At 47.1% G+C, this 22,363-nt stretch overlaps 1 protein-coding gene across 1 annotated transcript in view; it reads left to right on the forward strand.

The window, feature by feature from the left end:
* The first annotated feature begins 17,490 nt into the window (after positions 1-17,490).
* The window catches only part of KCTD1 (potassium channel tetramerization domain containing 1), a 100,137-nt gene continuing 95,264 nt past the window's right edge, over positions 17,491-22,363 (forward strand). The window contains exon 1 of the mRNA XM_068993927.1: positions 17,491-19,284. Within this exon, the coding sequence (XP_068850028.1) occupies positions 17,491-19,284 (1,794 nt within the window). The remainder of the gene's footprint in view (positions 19,285-22,363) is intronic.

Genomic DNA, 22,363 nt, shown 5'->3' on the forward strand with positions numbered 1-22,363 from the left:
GGAACACATAGCTTCATCACAGCCCTCCCATCTCCCCTTCAACCTTGCTTCCAAAACAGAGCTTGAGTATTATCATCTAAGATTCTCCAAGCCACCAGGGGAAATGCCAGTTGTGTGGGCTGTGACTTTGGGATCAAACCACAGAGCCTGTAGAGTCAAGTCCAACCTCCAAATGCCAGCACACAGGCTGCTCCAGCACAACGTTCCTACAGTCGCTCCACGAACAAGCTCCCTCCCCCAAATGCAAATTCAGATCTCCCCAACAGATTCGTCAAGCTGGAAGTCTCTATATATACCCACTCTCACCCTCTGTAGGCAGGAGCAATTTAAGAGCTGTCTTTCTCGGTGAATTGTTAACCAACTCCGAGTCTGGCAGTGAACCTAGAGTGGCAAGCTTTTGTTGGTTTGTTTTAGGACAGCCAGAAGGAGCTCGGTGGAACTGGTCTGATGCCTCTGCGGTGCAGGTGTGAACCTGGGGGTGGGTAAGAAGTGCAGCCAGGGAAAACAGAGGGTGGGAGCCCAGGCAGACCCAGGTGCCCCAGTGGAATCGGGCTTCCTGTTTCCCTACCCAGGGCACAGACACCTCGCGGGAATCCTCAGACAGACTATGCAGGCTTGCAAATTGGGATTTCAGGAAGAAAAATTGTTTATAATGCCAACATTCTGAGTTGATTTAATGCAAGAGGAAACAATATTTAATGACAGCTGTTTGATGACATTTTGAAATGGCAAGCCATTAGATTCAGTTCAGTTCAACACATGATCGTAGGTGCACCGACTATGTGCTTGGTTTTATGTTAGGCATTCAGGAGGAAAACAAGAAACAGACTATATCCCATGGGATTCATACTCTACTAAGATAAACATCTATTTGGGGTACAAAATGCTAAGAATACTTGTGAAAGAAACACATTTTTCCTAAATAGAACTGAAGATGTCAGAAATCCAGAGAGAAAATTATTCAATAATAAAATAATCTTCTAATGACAAATTCCCACAATAATAACAAAAACAACGACATGTATACTTAGTGCAGATCTAATTCTGCTTTCATCTAATGATTTCAAAGAGTTTAGCAACCACTGCTGAGTTAATCCTCAATGCTAAACCTGACTCTTCCAACTTCTTTTGGAAAAAAAAAGAAATAATTGGCACTAACAGTTAACATCCCACAGGGAAGAAGTTCTGGAAAAACAAAGCATGCTCACCCCCACAGAAGCATCGAGCAGCAAAATAAAGATAGTCTAATTTATTCAAAAAAGTAAGCTGGGACTCAGAAGAATCAACCAATGCCCACAAAATAAAAGTCAACAGGAGGAATGTACATTTATTTCTTGCAGACGGAAATGACAAACTTTAATGTACCTTAGACATTCTTGTAGGGCTTTCTGTATTTCTCAGGGATCTAAGGTCCTGAGTATATCCTGAGAAGTCTTGCTCCATATTCAAAGAGGGAATTGCTTCCTCCTATTTTAAAAACAGAATGGAGGATAAAGATTTCATTTCCATCATATAATATATAGAAGCAAGTTGATTCAGTGATGAACTCCAAACCCTTTGATGGGTCCCCTTAGAACCAACCAACCATATCCATATGAAGGGAAAGGTTATGAATGAAAGAATTCAATTGTTTGCAGGAAAAAAGTGAGTCTGCCAGAGATGGAGGTGATCTGGAACAGATCTGATACCTAATTACAAAGTAATCCAATACTTAGCAGTCTCACCTGGCAGTCTTTGACTTCAAAGGATCAGACCTTTCAATGTTAATAAATTCTTCACCTCCTTTCCTCTCATCTACTCCCCAAACAGCTACTTTTTCAAGAAAAGTTGGTCTAATTTCTTAGCAGACCTCTCATTATCCTACCATTCTAGGATACAGTTACAAGTATCTTTTTCCTTTTGATGTTCAGTGATATCGCCTTTAGGCTTGTTTTGAGTCGAGATTGTATATTGTATGACCCTTAAAAAATACACACAGACAGGCACACTGGAGCTTCTACGTGGAGATACTATTATTATAATAAAATAATATGGAAGTATTAGCATAGGACAAAGATCAGAGATGGCTTGAAAAAGCCTCTAAGACATGAGTTGGGTCAGATAAGTACAGATATGTGGAAACGTGTCAAATATGGAGGTGGATTCCCAGGTGGCTCAGTAGTAAAGAATCCACCTGCAATGCAGGACACTCGAGTTGGATCCCTGGGTCAGGAAGATCCCCTAGAGGAGGAAATGGCAACCCACTCCAGTAATTCTTGCCTGGGAAATCTCATGAACAGAGGAACCTGGTGGGCTATGGTCCACCAGGTCGCAAAGAGTCAGTTCTGATTTGGTGATTCAGCAACAACGGTGGAAGGTACGGTGGGTGTTGGGAAGTGGTGGGTGGCTCACATTTGTTGGTTTTCAAGGATGAAAAGCTTACACAGATGGCCAAACTAAAGGCTATAAAGGCATCCCGTGGACATCCAAGGACAAGACGCTAATCCCAGGCTGGACTCGGGAGGAGGCTGCCCCCTCCTCCGTGCTTGGTATAGCCTCAGTCTTGGCTTTTTCTCTGTTTCCTGAGTCACAGAACAGTGGAGGATGCCTCGATTAGGGCGATGGCATTGGAACTGCAGAGCATGAGCCGAATGAAATAGCTCTGACGCGAACGTGGGGGAACAGTAATGATGTCTGCCAGGTTCCTAGCTTGGGTGCCCTGCAGAGACAGGAGGTATGAGGAAGAGCAGGTTTGGAAGGTGTTATGGACAGAGTTTGTGCCCCCAAATCCATATGCTGAAGACCTAACTCCCAGTGTGGCTGTATTTGGAGATAAGGGCGATAAGGAGGTAATTAAGTTGAATGAGGTCATAAGGTGGGGGAGGGAGGCCCTAACCCAATAGGACTGATGTCCCGATAAGAAGAGATATCAGAGATCTCCACCTCTATCTCTGTCTCCACACATGCAGAGAGACGCAGGCAGGTGAGGATGCAGGGAGAAGACAGCCATCTTCAAGCCAGGAGGAGAGGTCTCACCAGAAACCAGCCCTGATGGCACCTTGATCTTAGACTTCCAGCCTCCAGGACTGTGAGGGACTGCATCTCTGTCTAATCCACACCCGGTCTGTGGTATTTTGTTACAGCAGCTGGAACTGACTGATACAGAGGGAAACACAATTAATCCACATTTGGATGAAGATGGATTTAAAGCAAACGGTGACTTAGAATTGGCAGGTCTTGATGGTTCGATGGAAGTGGAAGGTGAGAAAGAGCAAGAAGGAAGCAGGAGGAAGGGATGCAGTCCAGGTTGCAGTCTTGGGTAGAGGGTGAACCGTGGTAACTTGCCTTGAGTCTGACGTTCCGGAGCCGGACTGGGCAGAGGGTGAATGTGTAGATAAGCTCTTGGTTGTAAGCAAGATAAATTAACTGTACGGAGGTAGTGGGATTGTAACAGAAATGAAACCTCACGGAAACCCAAGGTCAGGATTCCAGTAGCGTCATTGCCCTGGAGTCAAGACACAGAGCAGCCCCAGGGCTCTCAGCAGATGCTCACTCCAGGAGCAGGACCAGGCTGTCTCGATGGCTTGTCTTCTCCCTATTGCCTGACTTACTTTCATCGTAATTCCTAGAGAGAGAGATTGTTTGGTTCAGGAGTTTTGATACAGGCTTCTAGGTAGCTTAGGGGTTGGTTGTGTAAGGACCTATCCTTGATCCAGTCTGTTAAGGTGTTGGTCATGTGATAGAATGACTACCTGGCTTGACAAATCTGTCCCTTCAGTAGTGGCTGTGAGCAAGGCAGCATCCTCTAGAAAGATCTGGGGTGTGCCAACCAGTGTCACTGAAACATCTAGAATGGAAGGTGGGGTTGGTAAGAAGATCTTTTTTGTGTGTGGTTTTAGGCTTGTTAGGTACATTCACAAAATGTTCATATATCACTTTGGTTCCGCTTTTTCAACAAATGAACTCGTGCGCATGTGCTCAGTTGCTTCAGGTGCGTCCGACTCTTTGCAACCCCAGGAACTGTAGCCCGCCAGGCTCCTCTGTCCATGGGATTCTCCAGACAAGAATACTGGAGTCAGTAGCCATGCCTTCTACCAGGGGATCTTCCCAACCCAGGGATCAAACCCACGTCTTCTGTGTCTCCTGCCTTGCAAACATATTCTTTACCACTGAGCCACTGGGGAAGCCCAAAATGAACTCGTACCTTACATTAAAGTGGTGGTGGTAGTGGTAAGTACCAGCCTGCCAATATTGGAGACCTAAGAGAAAAGGGTTTGATCCCTGGTTCAGGAAGATCCCCTAGAGAAGGGCATGGCAGCCCACTCCAGTATTCTTGCCTGGAGAATCCCATGGGCAGAGGAGCCTGGTGGGCTATAGTCCATAGCGTCGAAAAGAGTCAGACACGACTGAAGCGACTTGGCACACACACATGCACTCAAATAATAAAACATCTTGGAAATGCTTCCACTCATCGCCTACAAATCTACCATATTCATTATATCTATGGCTAGATATCTACATCTATTCTGTTGAATAGATGAGATACAAATTTATTTATTCACCATCCACTGCTAGAGTTAGATTATATCTGATGAGCCTTTATACAAACAGTGCTTCAAGAACATCCTTGTACATTTTTCTTTGTGTGCTCCTAGATTCCTAGAAATGAACTGCTGGGTTGAAAGGGATGTGCATTTTGCGTGCTGATAGCTACTGCCAAATTGTCCTCAAAAAACACTGTACCAGTTTATACTTCTAGCAACAGAGCATGCATGTGCTTATTTCTCCACATCCATATGAATGTTTCTTCAACTATTTTGAATCATAAACCCCTTTAGAGTCTGTTAAAAGCTATGAATCCTTGTTGTAGGAAAATACACAGATGTACAAACACAGAACATTTTCCACATAATTTCTACGAGTTCACAGATCACATAAAGACTACCCAAGACTCTCAAGACTTCATATTAAGGGTCCTCCAAACAGACATGTGTGAATGGGTCTCCCAGTCTAGGAAAGTGGATCTCAGTCCTAGCTGAGCATTTGTTATGTATTTAGTTATCTATTTGTGCATTTGTTTGGCTGTGCTGGGTCTTCGTTGCTACTCAGGGGCTTTCTCTAGTTGCGGTAACCAGGGGCTACTCTTCGTCTACTCATTGCAGGTGGCTTCTCTTGTTGTGGAGCACAGGCTCTAGGCTTGGGGGGCTCAGTAGTTGCAGCTCATAGGCTTAGTTGCTCAATGGCATGTACGATCCTCCAGGACCAGGAATGGATCCCATGTCCCCTGTCTTGGCAGGTGGATTCTTAACCACGACCACCAGGGAAGTCCTTAGCTGCATATTGGATCACCTTGGAAAGGTCTGGCCATGCCCAGGCCACTTCCCAAACCAAGTCAGTCAAACTGTCTCGAAAAAGATCTAGGTAGTAGAATGTTTTTGGCAAGTTTTCCATGTGATTCTAAGATGCATTCAATTGCAAGAACCACCTCAGTTTAGCAGAGGCTTAGAGAAGGGTAAAAAGTCATTTGAAGACAGAAAGCCAGAGTGTACAGGGACTCTAAGGACCTCAGCCATGGCTGCAGACTTTTTTATTTTCATGAGTCACTGGGGGGTGGATAGGAGGGACGAGGACCTGGCACTGATACATATGTTTTCACTGAGAAAATGTTTCACAGACACAAAAGTAGAGAACCTGAGCACCCACATGACCTATGAAAAAAGTGAAAGTGTAGTCACTCAGTCGTATCCTACTCCTTGTGACCCCATGGACTGTAGTAACCCCAAGGACTGTAGCGACCCCATGAACTGTAGCCCTCCAGGCTCCTCTGTCCATGGAATTCTCTAGCCAAGAATACTGGAGTGGATTGCCATTTCCTTCTCCAGGGGATCTTCCCAACCCAGGGATCGAACCTGGGTCTCCCGCATTGCAGGCAGATTCTTTACTGTCTGAGCCACAATACTTATTAGAATTTTTGCCACATTTGCTCTGTTCTTGTGAGGGGGGCAACGGGTGAGGGCTGAGATTTCTCCCTCAAATAATTCAGTGGCATTGTTATTTTTTAAAAGTTGCCCCTGGTGATTCTAAGGTATAGCCAACATTGATAATCATTGTGCATTGTGAAGGTTCCCAAAGAGAAGGAACCTCGAGAAATGAGTAGAAGGAAGAAATGACAGGGAATTCCATGGTGGTCCAGTGGTTATGAATCCGCCTTGCAAGGCAGGGAACCTGGGTTCCATCCCAGGTCGAGGAACTAAGATCCTGCATGCCAAGGAGTAACTAAGCCCTTGAGCTGTACCTACTGAAGCCTGGAGGCCACAACCAGAGTCTGTGTTCTGCAATGAAGATCGCATGTGCTACAATCAAGACTTGATGCAGCCAAATAAATCTAAATAAATCTTTTTTAAAAAGAAGAAGGAAGAAAAACCAAATGCAACCCTGAGAGCCTGCAACTGGGACCAATGAGCAGAGCAAGTCCCCAGTGGGTGGCCTGACCAAAGGGCCTGGCCATGAAGGTCAAGAGCAGTGACAGTCTGCTTCAGGCTGCAAGGATGAAAGAAGGCTTCATGGGGAAGTAGAATTTGGAGCTGGGCCTTAAAGAATCCAGACAATTTAGATCAGCAGAAAGAAGGGGAGGAGGGATTTTCCAATCCGAAAGGAAGCTGGTAGTCAGGGCTGGTTCAAGCCTTCTGAATGTTCCTCCCATTATAGACTCAACCACAGGAGTCATAGGAGAGATTTCCTTCCCCCTGGTCCTGCTGAATTAACTCAGGGAGGCTCTCCAGGCTCCACACCCCCTCATCTCTAACCTCATCTTTCCTCCTTCCTGTGCTGATTCTTCCCTTTAGAAATGTTTATCTACCTTCTTCTAGGCCAGCAGTTCTCAAAAGTGGGGTCTGGGAGCTGGCAGCATCTGGGAACCTGGGAGAGAACCTGGACTGCTGCTTTAGACACATGGTGGGTGAGTCCAGCATCTGTTTTGACAGCCCTCCAGGGGATTCGGTGCACACTCAACTCTGAGGATTAATGTCACGGGGACTTCCAGCCACGTCTGATCCCTCCCCAACACTGTTCTGCTGGGGTTCTTCCTCACAGAGAGCTGGACTCCTGGTAGGAGACACAAGGAAAAACCGTTGAGAAATCAGCCTGGGGCAAGGCTATGGGGAGTCTGGACTTGAAACTGAAGTAAGAAAGGAGCCATGAAGATGTTTGATCAGGGGAGTAAAAGTACTCAGATGATATTGGAGACTACGGAACAGCGTGTTAAGAATGCAGGTGGCCCCCAACCTCATGTGTGTGCCTGCTAAGTCCCTTCAGTCCTGTCTCTTTGCAACCCTATGGACTGTAGCCTGCCAGCCTCCTCTGTCCATTGGATTCTCCAGGCAAGAATACTGGAGTGGGCTGCCATGCCCTCCTCTAGGGGATCTTCCCGACCCAGGGATCAAACCTGATTCTCTTATGAGGGTTCTTTACCTCTAGTGCCACCTGGGAGGGAAGCCCCCCAACCACACCACACCCCCTGAAATGGTAGGCAGAGTTCATTGTGAATGTGTGTCTTATGAAGAAGTGGTTTCATAACTTCTATTCAATTTTCAAATGAATTATAGCCTCCAAATGACTTAGTGATCATTGCTATAAAGAGGAAATTATTGTATTACTTGCTAAATTATATTAGTTTTTGAGGTCATGTTTCTCACAGCGTGGTCAGGCTAGTATTAGAATTTATCTGAGCTGTGTGTTAGAAAATGTACCTTCTTAGGCTGTACCCTGGACTTAATGAATCAGAATCTCTGCACTTGGCACCAGGAATCTGCATTTTGAAAGAAGTTCTCTAGGTGATTCTGGTTGGTTCTGACGCATTCTGAGGTTCATGAACTGCTTCAGGCTTTAAATTCAAAAAGCCAATACTTCTAGGAAAGCTAAATTAGTTGTGAGTTTGGAAAGAATGTGGGTCATTAAAGCATGGTGCTAAGGCACACAGTCTTACGATGCGAACTGGGAATAATAGCCAGAGAACAGATTTTCCTGGGCTGTTCAGTGATCATTTAAAGCTAGGTTCTCTTGGGAGTTTGATAATAATATATGCACATGCATGCTAAGTTGCTTCAGTTATGTCCCACTCTTTGTGACCCCATGGATCATAGCCCACCAGGATCCTCTGTCCATGGGATTCTCCAAGCAAGAATACTGGAGTGGGTTGCCATGTTCTCCTCCAGGGGATCTTCCCAATCCAGGGATTGAACGCGGGTCTCTTACGTCTCCTGCATTGGCAGGCAGGTTCTTTACCACTAGGACCACCTGGGAAGCCCCAGGAATGACATATACACATTACTATATTTAAAATAGATAACTAACAAGGACCTACTGTATAGCACAGGGAATTCTGCACAATCCTCTCTAATCACCTAAGTGGGAAAAGAATTTGAAAAAGAATAGATACATGTACATGTATAAGTGAATCATTTTGCTACCCCTGAAACTAACACAACATTGTTAATCATATAAAGTAAAAATTTTAAAAATAAAATAAAAAGATAAAAATTAAAAAAAATGAAATAGAAACAAAAAAAACAACAACAAAACAGGGCTTCCCCGGTGTATCCATCTGTAAGCAACCCACCTGCCAATGCAGGAGACACAGGTTCAATCCCTAGTCTGGGAAGATTCCACAAGCCACAGAGCAGCTAAGCCGGTGCACCACAACTACTGAACTTGAGCTCTCGAGCCCACGCGCTGCAACTGCTGAAGCGCACGTGCCCTGGAGCCCACGCTCTGAAACGAGAAGCCACCGCGGTGATAAGCCTGTGCACTGCAACCACAGAAGAGCCTGCACAGCACTGAAGACCCAGCACAGCCAAAAATAAACAAATGAAATCTAAAAACATAAAAATAAAATAAAGCTCGTTCCTATGTGTATTACCATCTGGATGGCAAAAACAGACTTGAAATGAGTTCATCCTCAAGTTTTGATAGTCCACCTCAACTTCCCAGAGTTGGATAAAGAATAAGTTGACCTGTTTTCCTACGTCGGATGGAAATAAGATAACTAATAGAAAGGCAGAAGTAAAAGTCCTGACCACATGAACCTACTGAAGGTTCACCCCTCCCTGGAGTCAGGCCAGTTGTGTTCCTGGAGAGAATCTTCTGTTTTATTTGCCTCGTAGCATATACTTGGCACTTTGCCCAAAATCCACTGACTACATACTTTGAATTACAGATTTTGAAATATATAGGATTTAAACAGCAAATCACCTGAGATCAAATTCATGGAAATATACTCAAATCAAAGAGTAGTTTTGTTTTTTTTTTGGTGGGGGGGCAGTGCTGTGGAAAACAGAACCAAAGGACCTGTTTTGGTGGATTAAGTGTGTGTGTGCCCAAGTTTCACCCTCATTAGCTGTGTGATGCTGACAAGTTATTTAAGCTCTCTGGGTTTCTACTCATCTGGAAATTAGGAACAATGCTCACATATATTTTAGAGAACAACTTGAGAGTGTTAATATAAAAAACAAGACTCACAGCAAGCACTCTCTAAACCTTAATAAGAACGAAATATGGTACATATATGTTTTTCCAGATTTCTACACTTTCTGAATCTGAAAAACCACTGGTTTTATAATCAGAAAAGAATGATAAACCAGCTTTGCTTTGTTGCTGTTTTTTACTTTAAAGTAAAAATGAGCTGAAAAGATAGCGAAACAAACAGATGTCATCTGTTTTTAGAGGAGCCTGTTTTTATTTGGAGTAGCAACAACGTGTAACCCCTGGGGTATCCTGATCTAACCACAGACTGTAGGAACACATAGAATGGTGAGTTCTGTACTGGTATCTCCCGGTACCCTGGCTCTACAAACTTAGATCCCAAAATAGAGGAGTTAGGTCACACTGCTTCCAGTTTTCCCGCCCCTCTCCAAAGCAGTCTTCTTCATCAAGTGCAAATGCCTGGATCTCCAGCAACAAATTAAAGAAATAGAACAAGCCCATCCCAGGGCTTCTTTAAATATTCAGATAAACCCATGTGCCCCTATCAGTTAAATTAAGCTTTCCTAAGAAAAAGTAAGTCAATTAGTTCAAAATGTGGGTTAGTGCTTCTGGGTATTTAAAAGGGGATTTTTTTTTTCTTTCTTTCTTTTTTAGTTCATTTAGAAACAGCCACGGGGCAGGCACATACCTACTCCTCTGCACGTCCTGTGAATTGCCACCACATACCTAGATACTAGGCTATCTAGAGCTTCAAAATCTGGTCCTTAAACTTTCCCCAAGTCCTGAAGATATTGCAATACCAGCTTTAAAACGTATCTTGCTTTGCCTTTTTAGTTCATATACTTTATCTTCACCTTCTGACAAATTACTGATATTTGTCAAAGGGTGCTTGGCATTGCTGTAGAACATGAGAAGACAGGATTCTAGCCTAACTGAACTTCTTCCTTCTTTCATTCAACTAATATTCTCTAAATGTCTGTAAACAAAGAGCAAGTGTCCAAGACACAATGAAATGTAGTTCCAGAGCACACTTGATGACATATCTTACAAAACTCATTTGTCCAAATGGTTCAGATGAAATAAACCAAACTTTACCAAAAGACAAATACAATTAGATATTTCTTATGAAGATGAATTTCTGGAAGCAGTTTCTGGGTCATAGAATATGAGCATTTTCGTGGCTTTTGAGAGGTTGCCTACTTGCTTTCTTAAAAGGCTATCTTAATTGATATTGACAATAAAATACATGAGAATAACATTTTCATACCAACATTTGGGGATAAAGTGATGACATTTTTGTTGTTTGTTTTGTTTTGCTTTTACTAATTTAATAAGTTATTTTCTGGCATATAGCTAATATCTTATCTTCTGAGACAACTGTAATAACTCTTCCATTATATAAGATATGGAGGAGGGCATGGCAATCCGCTCCAGTATTCTTGCCTGGAGAATCTCATAGACAAAGGAGCCTGGCAGGCTACAGTCCATGGGGTCAGGAAGAGTACAACCCAACTGAAGTGACTTAGCACATGTAAGATATATATATTAGTTATGTGACATTAACACATATCTTAATTTCCTTTTCCACTTTAATTAGTATTGTAATGGTATTGAAATAAGTGTTATTTAATAATAGGGCTAACATCCGCTTCGATCCTACAAGCTCTTTAAATATAAATGACTAGAAGAGAAATTACTATCATTATTAATTTTATGTTTGACTTAACTTTGACGGCCTTTACATTTGACTTCATTATTAGCCAAGAGGAGTTTCATTATCAGAATATTATAACAAAGAGAAATAGCATGCTCTTAGGCTCTACAAAAACATTATTCTCTTATGGAAAACTACATTCCTTTAAGATATTATTTGTTTTACAAACAGCCTAGGAGACTGGTAGGTGATTATTAGGTAGAAAGATCAAGAATTATAGTTACCAGGTGGCAATTAGAAACAAAAAATTCTACTCCTGTGAATCACTGTGGTAAATTCATTCTGACCTATTTTTTTTTTTTACAAAACATCAAAGATAAAAATAGGTAAAAATCCTTCTTACTCCCTAGAGAGTAATGTGGGACAACCTAGGATTTCAACAGAAAACACCTAATTCTGGTCTGATTGGGTTTGTGGGCATTCCTTTTGTCTCTAAAATCTTCACCATCATTTCTTCTAAGACACGAATGGGTCTCTACTTACAACAGCCCTGGAAAATAATCCCAGTATTTTAGGTGCCATGTGATAAAGGTGACAGCTTCTTAGGCTACTTCTGCTGTGCTCACAGTCCAAGGTCTTGGTGTAGTCCTATTCTAACTCTCCAAGATTCCCAAATCGGATGACACAGAGAAGTATTTTAGTGATAGGGAATTGTTCCCTTGAAGATTTGTATTTTTTATTTTCATTCTTTGGTTCCTAGAAGGTGATTGTGGCAAGCCACTTAATATTGGGCTACAGAGCCAAAGTTTCCTGACCTACAGAGGTCTCAGAGAGCTTGGGCAAGTGGCTTAATCTTTGGGAGCCCTTCTGGCTCTGGTTTTCTTATTTATATTCAAGCCTGGAAATACTAGAGTCTTAGTAACTAAGAGCTAACAGTTGAATGTTTTCATTTCAAAACGAATCACTTTGCTGACAATGGTCTGTATAATCAAAGCTATGGTTTTTCCAGTAGTCATGTACAGATGTGAGTTGGACCATTAAGAAGGCTTAGCACCAGAGAACTGATGCTTTCAACCTATGGTGCTGGAGGAGACTTTTGAGAGTCCCTTGGACAGCAAGATCAAACCAGATAATCCTAAAGGAAATGAACCTTGGAAGGACTCATGATGAAGTCATGGAAGGACTGATGATGAAGTTCCAATACTTTGGCTACCTGATGTGAAGCGCTGACTCATCAGAAATGACCCTGATGCTGGGAAAGATTGAGGGCAAGAGGAGAAGGGGATGGCAGAGAATGAGATGGTTGGATGGCATCACCGACTCGATGCACATGAGTTTGAGCAAACCGTTGGAGATGGTGAAGGACAGAGAAGCCTGGTGTGCTGTAGGCTATGGGGTCACAAAGAATCAGACATGCCTTAGCAATTGAACAACTGCTCTATGAACTTCTGTGGTGGTTAGCTCTCACCCCACACATAAATATTTGTATGTTTATTGAGTGTCTACTAGTACCAGCCACTCTGCTAAAATACACTAAGGAACTGTACTGGAAATGAACCAGAGATGAGGTGATATAGGACACAGTTTCTGCTCTTACAGAGTTTTCTTCCACATCATAGAGTTAGATTACATGGATTCTATTTTCATCTGAGTTCAAAAAAACATTACTCAAGATGATTTTCAATTAAATTCAGCAGAATTTAGTAGTAAAACTCTGAAACAAAGATAAGTCAAAATAGTTTTGATTTGAATTCACATTTAACCTTCGGACTGCTTTATAAATCTTTTAGTAATCAAATCCAGAAAGCATGACTTTAAAAGGAGAAACTAAAAACAGTGATGAAATAAAAGTTCAGTTCAGTCGCTTGGTAGTCACCACCTCTTTGCAACCCTATGGACTGTAGCATGCCAGGCTTCCCTGTCCATCACCAACTCCTGGAGCTTGCTCAAACTCAAGTCCATCGAGTCGGTGATGCCATCCAACCATCTCATCCTTTGTTGTCCCCTTCTCCTGCCTTCAATCTTTCCCATCAGTGATGAACTGATTTCTTTTTATGACCTCCGCCCTCAAGAACACACAACATTTCTTGAATTTATCCACTTAAATCCTCCCCAGCTCATATCTCTTGTAGCTACCTGCATTCCCCGGTCCCTTACTCCTGCAAATAACTTCCTACAATGTGGTCCACTAGAGCGGGAATCAATTGCAAGGAAATACTAAACCAAAGTAGTCATTATGTTCACTTTAACTTGTAAATATTACTGCAGACAGTAATGTTGTCGTATAGTTTTCATCCTACAAAAATTTTTTAATATAGAAATTCAGACTCATGGTATTTCAGATGTTTCCCCAAAATGTTTATTCCTTTACACAGGGGCTAACTAAACACATATCCTATTCATTCATTCACGGTGAACAACTGGAGTGTCCCGAGCACCAACCTAAACGACAAAGATATATTGATGTAGGAGAGGAAACATATAAAAAGCAACTACATTATTATATAACAGATAAGATCAGAAGACTGCAATCAGAGTTGAATATGTTTCTTTATGGCACAAACTCAGAAAGTATGGACTGAATGGGAGTAAGTAGGTGGGTTAGAAAATGAAAACATTTGGAATTTTTCCTTCCAAAACAACCATGCCACTACTTTCAAGTAATCTAAGAAATGGAGAAGCACAAATATATATGTGATACTTTATAATAATAATAAAGAGACAGAAAATGTGGAGTTGAATCTTGTGAATCTTGTTGAAATTGTAAACCTCTTAGGGTAGCTGACAGTTAAATAATTGCAATAAATGCTCTATAGAGTGCTGGAATTGTCTTTTATATGAAGAAGCTGTGTTTTCTATGTACAGAAGCTATCCTGCACAAGAAATAACCATCTTTACAAGGAAGGAGAGGCAGCTGTCAGTTTCAAGTGGTGAGCTAAATGGACTTCATGGTAGGGCAAAATCAAAGTGGAGGAAGGGAGGCTGGGCTCACAGGCAGAAGATAACCAATATTGCTTCCCCAGCAAAATAATAAGAAGAAAGGTCTTTTGATCCTCTCAATTTGGAATTGAGTGTGTGTGAACCACAGGATGTTTTTAAGGAATCATTTATTAAAGCTAGAATTGAACTCCTTTATGAACTCAGATGTAATTCTGTGTTATTGGGTTTTAAAAATCAAGCAACATTTGGGGAAGGTGTCGGTGTGTATGTGTTTGGGGTGGGCGGGGGAGGGTGTCGTTGGTGAACAGATTTATAACTGCTTGGTTTTCCTGGGTGCTCTTCCTGGTGAATACTCTTAAGTATTATCCTGAAGAGGTCTTTCCCAATATTTGATGAAGTATCATTATGGGCAAAGAATTCTGGTAGCGTTTCAGGAGCCGATGCCACGAAGCCGATTCCCAGTCGCCCGATAATCAGACCAACGCGTACTTTCCAAGGTGCGTTTTTTCGTATCCGATATTAGCTTGGGTCCTGACCGTTGTTTGCAAAATATCCAGGCAGCCTCAAAAGCTGCTGTTTTCCCAACTCCGTTAAAAAGTTATTTGCACTTGGGGTTTTTTTGGTTCTGCTCTTCCCCACCCCCGCCCCCTGGCTTTTGCCAGTAGAGACCTGCCCTGGGGGCGATTTTGTCCTGGGAGCACAAAACTATTTTCTTTTCTGGAAATAAGTTGACGTCAACTGGGAGCTGTTTTTGGTTGCTTTGTTTCCCGGAGCGTCCAACCCAGCACATCGCCTTCGGCAAATTGCGAGCAATTCAAAGCAGCTCGCCCAGCGGGGAGGGGAGCCGGGGCGGAGGGAGTGGGGGGCATCCCTGCCGCCCGCAGAAGCGGGGAGACCTTGGGAAGCTGCTCCGCCCCTGGAGTGTGGGTCCGAGTCCCCGGAGCGCAGCCCGGAGCCAACACGGCCCCTGGGCTCACTGAATCCGCGGTGAGGACGGCCGAGCGGGGAGTAGCCCCTGGCGGGGAACTTGCCGGGCGCCCACCTGAATTCTACGCAGGGCTGAAATGCCGGGCCGGAGGGCTCCGGAGGCCCCCAAACCTGGGAGCATCCCGGGACAAAGGGCCAGCCCTCCGGAAGTAGCCGGTGCGGCTGATGTGTGCCAGGTCGTGTGCGCGGGACCGCGGGTGCGACTAGCTTCGCTGCCTACTGCCTTGGGCTCCCTTCTATACATCCCCAGCACAGTGGCGTTTGGACACAGCCCACCGCACCTCGGGGAAGATTCCCGAGGAGTGCTACCTCCGGATCCCAGTCCTCCCCACACTCCCCAGACGGTTCTCTGCAGAGAGGAGGACTGATGAGAGTGTGTGGTGTGTGTTTCACCGAGAAGCGGGAGAGTGGGGTGTGTGTATGTGTGTGTGTGTTTCCCCGAGAAGCGGGAGGGGGCCCGCGAGGCAGTGACTTGCTCTAACTTGTTCACACCTGGCGCGGTTTCCCCAGAGCTCGGCGGCAGCGTCCAGGGCCGAGGCGGCGCGCGGAGGGCGAGACTGGTCGCTGGGGAGACACTGTCCACTCCCATTTTAGACGCCCACGCGGCCCAGAGACCTAGTCTTCCTTCCTTCCTCTTTTCTTCTTCTTCTTTTTTAAAATTACAAATTGACCCATGGGTTACTTTTCATGCGCAAGATTATAAACTGCCCTGAAAGCAAGACAGAGGGCCTGGTGTGTGTGTTTGTGTGTGTGTGTTTGGGGGGGGGGGCGGTGGTTGTCGCAGGGAACTAGCAATTGAGTAGACCCTCCCAGTCCAGGTGCTGAGAATTCAGACTGAGATCCGAGGACGCACACGAAGGGCTGGAGAGGCAGCCTCATTCGCGGGCCGGCCTGGGACTCGGAGTTGACCAGCGCTCTAGGGGGACACACTCGGGCTCCCCGAGGAGGAGCAAGTTAGAAGGCATTACAAAATCCGGAGATGGCCGCGGCTGTGCCTCCAAAGAAATGAGCCGAGGTCTCGGTGGGTCTGGGGGCGCTGCCCCCGGGCCCGGAGTCCTGGAGGCGGTGACAAGGACGTGCCCGGAGCCTGGGCGCTCCGTGGGCGGGCGTTTGGCTGGAAATGGGACAGTGTCTCCGATGGGAAAGCGGGACCCGGCGAGCTCTCTGGCCGCCTTTCCAGTTTCGGAGGTGCCCGCCCCCGCGCGCCGAAGGCAGCACAGCCCCGAGGGCGAACGAATGGCGGTTGGCAAACTTGGAACCAGAGCGCGCCCAGGATCCGAATTGCCGGAATCGTGGCGGCGGCGGGGGCGGCCGAGACCCAAGTTTACTCTTTCCCGCCCACCGGCCCCCAGGGTCTTAGGGACTGGCGTTGCCCGCTCCGACCAGGCGGAGCGCCTCGCCGTCGGGAGTTGTGTTAGTTTGCTTCGAGGCAGGAGGGCGGTGGCCTGGGCGGGTGGGGAGGGGTCCCTGGGGTCCCGAGCGCCTCTCCCCCGCGTCTCCCCTCCCACTCGCCCCTCCCAGTCTTTCTGCCTTCGCTCCTTCCCCAGGCTGACTGGACCGGCGCGGACTTGCCCCAGACCTACGGGGAGCGCCCCAGGTCTTTAATGACAGCTTAAAAGTAGCTGTTGGAAAAGTCGAAAGGGATGAGGCTGACGTGGGGCGTGTTTCGCTCCTTTGCAAGAGTCGGAAAGAGAGCTGGGAGCCTTGCGGCTGGCCCCAGGCCCCCGCGCCTCGCCCCCAGCAAGTAGGTGGGGGAGCCGCCGCTGCCGCCAGCCCCATCCCGCTCCCAAGCCTCGCCCGCTGCGCCCTGGCCGCGGGCGCAGAGAGGGTGCGGGGCCTCGCCGTGCCTCCTCCACCCTGCTCATTAACCTGCCTGCTCCGCTCCGTTCCGGGAGGCCCCAGACACGGGCTTCTCGAAGCAGCATCCGCGGCGCGCCCGGTGCAGCCGCCTCCCCGAACCCCCAGCTCCGGGGGGCAATGAGGGGGCGGTGGAAGGGGCACTGCTCCTCGGGCATTACTTAGAGAAGCGAGACCGCCCCGCCCTCCCAGCCGGCCCTCCCTCGCTCCCGCCCGGGCCCGCGCGCCACTCAGCCAGAGGGTAAGTTGGGAGTGTTTCAGCCCCATCGACAGCTCTCCCTCCCCTTCCTTCCCCCACCCCCCCTTCAAAGTTTTCTTCGGAGTGGGGAGAGGGGTGGGGGAGGAAGAGGGTCCAGCCAGCCTCGGTCCTTACGCGCTGCCTGTCTAACGTACCCCCGCCTCCCTACCCCTCCATCCCCCGCGCGCCGCTACCCCTCCGGAGCCGCGCTCCGAACCGACAATTGGCGCGCGGCTCCTTTAAGAGCCCGGCTTTGCCTCCCGGTAGCTGAAGGTCATTAAACACAAAAGCTCTCAGCGCTGCGGTCCAATATAGCGCATGCGCCCTGCCCGAGGACTGGCAGAGAGACGGCAATATGGCGAGAATGCCTGGCAGCGGGGACTGTAACACCAGCGCGGGCGGCAGCGCCGCCGCCGCCGCCGCCGAGAACAATGGGGAGCGGGGCGAGGGCGAGCGCGGGGTGGGGGGCCGCGGCCGCCGCCACGGCCGCCCGCACTACTGCAGCGCGGGCGAGGAGGAGGAGGAAGACGAGGAGGAGGACGAGATCCAGGAGGTGCAGATAACGGGGGACGAGGAGGAGGAGGACGGAGGTGGGGGGCTGGAGGAGGACGAGGAGGAGGAGGAGGAGATGGGGCTGGACTGGGACGAGCCCCTAGAGCCCGAGGACTCGGCCGGGGAGGAGCTGGAGCCCGAGCCGGTCCATAGGATCAATATGGACCAGAGCGCCGCGCTGGAGCCTGAGGCGCCGCCGCGACTGTTGGCGCCCCGGGCCCGCGGCGGGCCGCCCGGGGCCGGCGCCGAGCTGGACCCCGACGTGCTGCAGCGCCCCGAGCGGGCCCGGCTGAGCGAGAACACCCGGCTGGCCACCCGCTATGCCGTGCGCATCTTCCGGGAATACCTGAGTGAGAAGGCGCAGAGCCCGGACTTCGAGACCATGGACAAGGGGGCGCTGTGCCGCGTGCTGCGCTCCTTCTACGCCGAGGCCCGCTCCAAGAGCGGCCAGCTCTACAGCAAGTCGTCGCTCATCAGCATCCGCAGCTCCCTCAACCGCTACCTCAACGAGCCCCCGTACTGCCGCACGCTCGACCTCACCAAGGACCCCGAGCTGCGCAGCGCCAACCTGACGCTGGCTGCGGTCATCCGCAAGCTCGAGGAGCAGGGCGCGGGGCCGGTGGTGCAGAAGCAAGCCATCACGCGCGCCGACCTGCGCAAGCTCTACACCTCCAGCGTCTTCAGCACCAACACGCCCTTCGGGCTGCTCAACAAGGTCTGGTTCGAGACGTGCATGTACTTCTGCACGCGCGGCCGCGAGAACCAGCGCGAGCTGGAGGAGGACTCCTTCGGGCTGGCCATGGACGAGGATGGCCGCAAGTTCGTCTACTTCAAGTCCCTCGGGCCCTACCACAAGTCGCGCTCGTCGTCGTGGAGCAAGAAGCGCGCCGAGAGTAGCGACGAGGAGAACTTGCCGCGCATGTACGAGACGGGCACCGAGTTCTGCCCCTACGCCAGCTTCGTCAAGTACTTGTCGAAGCGCAACCCCCTGTGCAAGGCGTTCTTCCAGCGGCCCCGGGACCACTGCAGCGAGGGCGATGTGACCTGGTACGAGAACAAAGCCATCGGCAAGAACTTGCTGGGCACGAGGATGCAGATGCTCTCCAAGGCAGCCAAACTCTCCAAGACCTACACCAACCACTGCATCGGCGCCGTCTCCATCGCCACGCTCAACAGCATCGCCGGCATCGGTACCAAACTGGGCTCGCCCGCCCCGCAGGGCTGCTACGCCGAGGCTCTCAACGGGGCGGCTCGGCACCACTCCCACCAGCCCCCCACCCATCCCTCCCACCACCACCGCCCCCAGCCGCCCTCGCTGGGGAACACCTATATCCTCCCCAGAGACAGCCAGGTCGGGCCCGACGTGAAATCGGAGGCTGCGCCCAAGCGCGCCCTGTACGAGTCGGTATTCGGGTCGGGGGAGATGTGCGGCCCCTCTTCCCCTAAAAGACTTTGTATCCGCCCCTCGGAGCCTGTGGACGCGGTGGTGGTGGTTTCGGTGAAACACGACCCCCTGCCTCTTCTTCCAGAAGCCAATGGGCACAGAAGCAGCAATTCTCCCACAATAGTTTCACCTGCTATTGTTTCCCCCACCCAGGTAACCAAACCAAAGTCTATGCATGAAGTGTTTCTCTGGTACCACTGGAGACTACCGTGGGCTCACGCGGGCCTGGGTTGGTGGGGGGCGGGGGAAGTTTTTCAAAGTAGCCGATAAGCTGAATCGGATTCGATTTCACTGTTAAAAGCTTAACTCTCTTGACGCTTTTCAGGAAAGTGTCCACCTAACCGTAAAGGCTTGGACAGGGCCAGCTAGCTAACACTCCCTCCTGCGCAGTAACGCTGAAAACTTAAGAGTTCACAGAACAAAAGGGTCGGCTCAACCCTCCATTGAATGTCTGGGTTTTAGACGGCAAAGCGTGCAGGAATACTGTGCCTCTAAATGAAGCAGTTACTTAAACTATCTTTGAATAAAGCAACGATTAAAATACTCTAGTACATAGTCACACTAACTTATGAAGGTAAAAAAGCAGTTATAAATGATTATTTATAACTCAGACATGCCATTCCCACTTCCTGTAAGGGGCGGATTTTGGAGAGTGGTGGGTGAGTGCCAGTTTATATTGTGAGGTGTAGTTGAATGTAAAGCAACCGTTTGGAATGTCGTTTTCATCAATTAAGTCACTTGTTGATGGTTTGGAAAGGTAGTGTCTGTACTCCCAGCCAGTCTCCCAGTTGGAGCATGCTTTCTGTGCTGGGCTGTGTGGGCACTGGAACTTTGCTGTCTTTCCTAGCGCCATGGAGCTGTTGGTCTAGGGCGCAGTTAAGTGATGGCAAGATAGACAGTTGAGCTAACAGCAGATTAGAGTGGAAAGAACTCTGAAGTAAGCTAGCTCAGAAGCTGAGCCATCTCGGGTAAATCACTTCACCTCTCTGGGCTTCAGGATCCTTAACAAAGATAAGGGTGCTGTTTGAACGTTGAAATTATTTAATTCAAAGTGGTTAGACTTCTGGGTTGAGATTAGACATTCAACTGGGTATTTGTCTTACTGTTTTTCCTAGAAGAATATATTCATATTCTTTTAAAGCTAGATTCATCTTTTGGATACTGTGCTGTAGGAGCCAAAAAGCAGAGGTCCTTGGGGACCCTCCTCTCTTCTTCAGACAGGAGTAGCCCCTGGGTTTTTACAGCTTGGCCCTGAGTTTGGGGGTGTAGGGCAGGCCTTTCAAGGCACAGATGTCAGGTACCTCTATGCTTTTTCCAAAGTGGAAATTCCAGTTCTGGATAAACTGACCCTTTCAGACGTTTACTGGCTAATCAGCAAGCCTCAAGGCCAACTGAGAAAGGGTTTGTGAATGGTGCTATAAACACCAGAGTTCTCTAAGCTACACGAGCCCCGGAGGCTGTGTGTCTTTCTGTGCTTGTAGTGCAGTTTCTGACAGACCACGAGGTGCTTTAGGGAGTTGGAAGGATGGAGACTTTGGATTTGCTTTTTCTTTGAAAGCAGAAGTAAATGATCAGATTCTTCTGATAAAGTAAAACCCTTAAAATGTCCTGATTTCAAGTAGCGCCTGATTAATTAAGAGTTAAAAGCCTAAGAGAGTTTATTAAAGTACCTATCTGCTTGAAATAACAATGAAGCAGTTGGTCCCCTGGCGTCTTATCTACTGATTTTTTGACGCTAGTGTCACATGGAATCCTGACTTAAGATGAGGGACCTTTGTTTCGTTGGTTTGGTTTTGTTCTAAGAATTACAGCACTCTGTCACAGTCTTTTATTTTAACTGAGTGAGATCAGTCATTTCTATAAACCTGGACACTAATGCTTTTATTCTTGAGTTCTTGTTAGGTAACTCCCAAGTTAAATATAGTTTGGAGTGTCCATATGTCCATATGTTGGTTATGTTATCACTATGCCTTTTAAACAGTATCTTAGTTAAGTCCTTTACAGTTAAAACACTACAGAAAGTTTCTTCGCTTTCACTAATGTTAAAGTAAAAATCTTTTTCATCAGCATTAAGAAGTTTAAGGGAACTATTTAGTAACTTCTGTAGAAGTCCCTTCAAAAGTCTGAGCATTCTAAGTATGAGATGCATGTTCAGTGTAAGTACAAAGCTGATATTAAACTTTTTCCTCCTGTATTTACTAAAATCAGTATTGAGGTTCAGGGCATTTCCTGGGGTTTAATGACTGGCTGGGGTTCCTGGCCTAAGGCATCACTTTAGTCAGCAGCTTCTCCGGCTGGTCATTAATCTACAGGAAATACCCTGTGTACCTCGAGCTTCAGTCATTATTACTTAATTATAAAACATAGGCTGTCTAACCTTAGTACAGGCTAGACCTTATCAAGTGGAGTCACACTGAATTCCACTAAGGGCTACTTGATGACACAGTGACACCCTATTTGAGTCTTTCATCGAATCTGAAGTTTCTCAGCAAATGAAGAGCCTGTTACTGTAAATGCGTTAACTCTTTTACTTCTTGAGGGTGTTCATAAGTGTATCACTTACGGGACTGGTTGACAAATGAATGCACGTAAGGATTAATGAAGATTATGGAATTTGTGATTCTTTCACTCATGTGAAGTTCCTGGCTTTATTTAATTTTGAAGGGGGTGGAGGCTTGGTGGTTGTGATGGTTACCTTAACTGATTCACTCTTTAATCTCTTGAATGTCTGTGTTCAAAGTAAGAGATAGCCTTAGTTCTTTCCCCTCTTCCACCCAAGGCTGTTGTGTCTAAGATGATCTCCTTACTGGTACAACTTCCTAACTCCTAGGTGGAGATTACATGGTATATATTTAAAGGCTTAGCATGTCTCCTATTCGACCTCTTCATAGCTATTCTCTTTGCATGAAAATGTGGCATTTTTCTTGCCTCATCAACACTTGGCAGCATTTGTAAACTTGTGAGAAAGGTGTCCTCAGTTGAAGTTTCTTGACCCTAACCCAGATTACCTCCAGAAATACTTTTAAGGAATTCTGTAAGTAGGAAACCTATCAGTGGCGAGATTCTAGGGTTGGTGATACACATCCAGTGTTTTCTGTTTTATTGACTTCACTAGGGACCAGAGTCTGTCCTTCTAATCTCTAAGCTGAAAATTAGAGCAGCTTCCCTGTGGGGCACACCCAATGGTTCATGACCTTGCCTTTGAAGAAGCTGGATGCTGACAGCACTTGGA

This window comes from Capricornis sumatraensis, chromosome 21, assembly GCF_032405125.1.
Source record: "Capricornis sumatraensis isolate serow.1 chromosome 21, serow.2, whole genome shotgun sequence".
Taxonomy (NCBI): domain Eukaryota; kingdom Metazoa; phylum Chordata; class Mammalia; order Artiodactyla; family Bovidae; genus Capricornis; species Capricornis sumatraensis.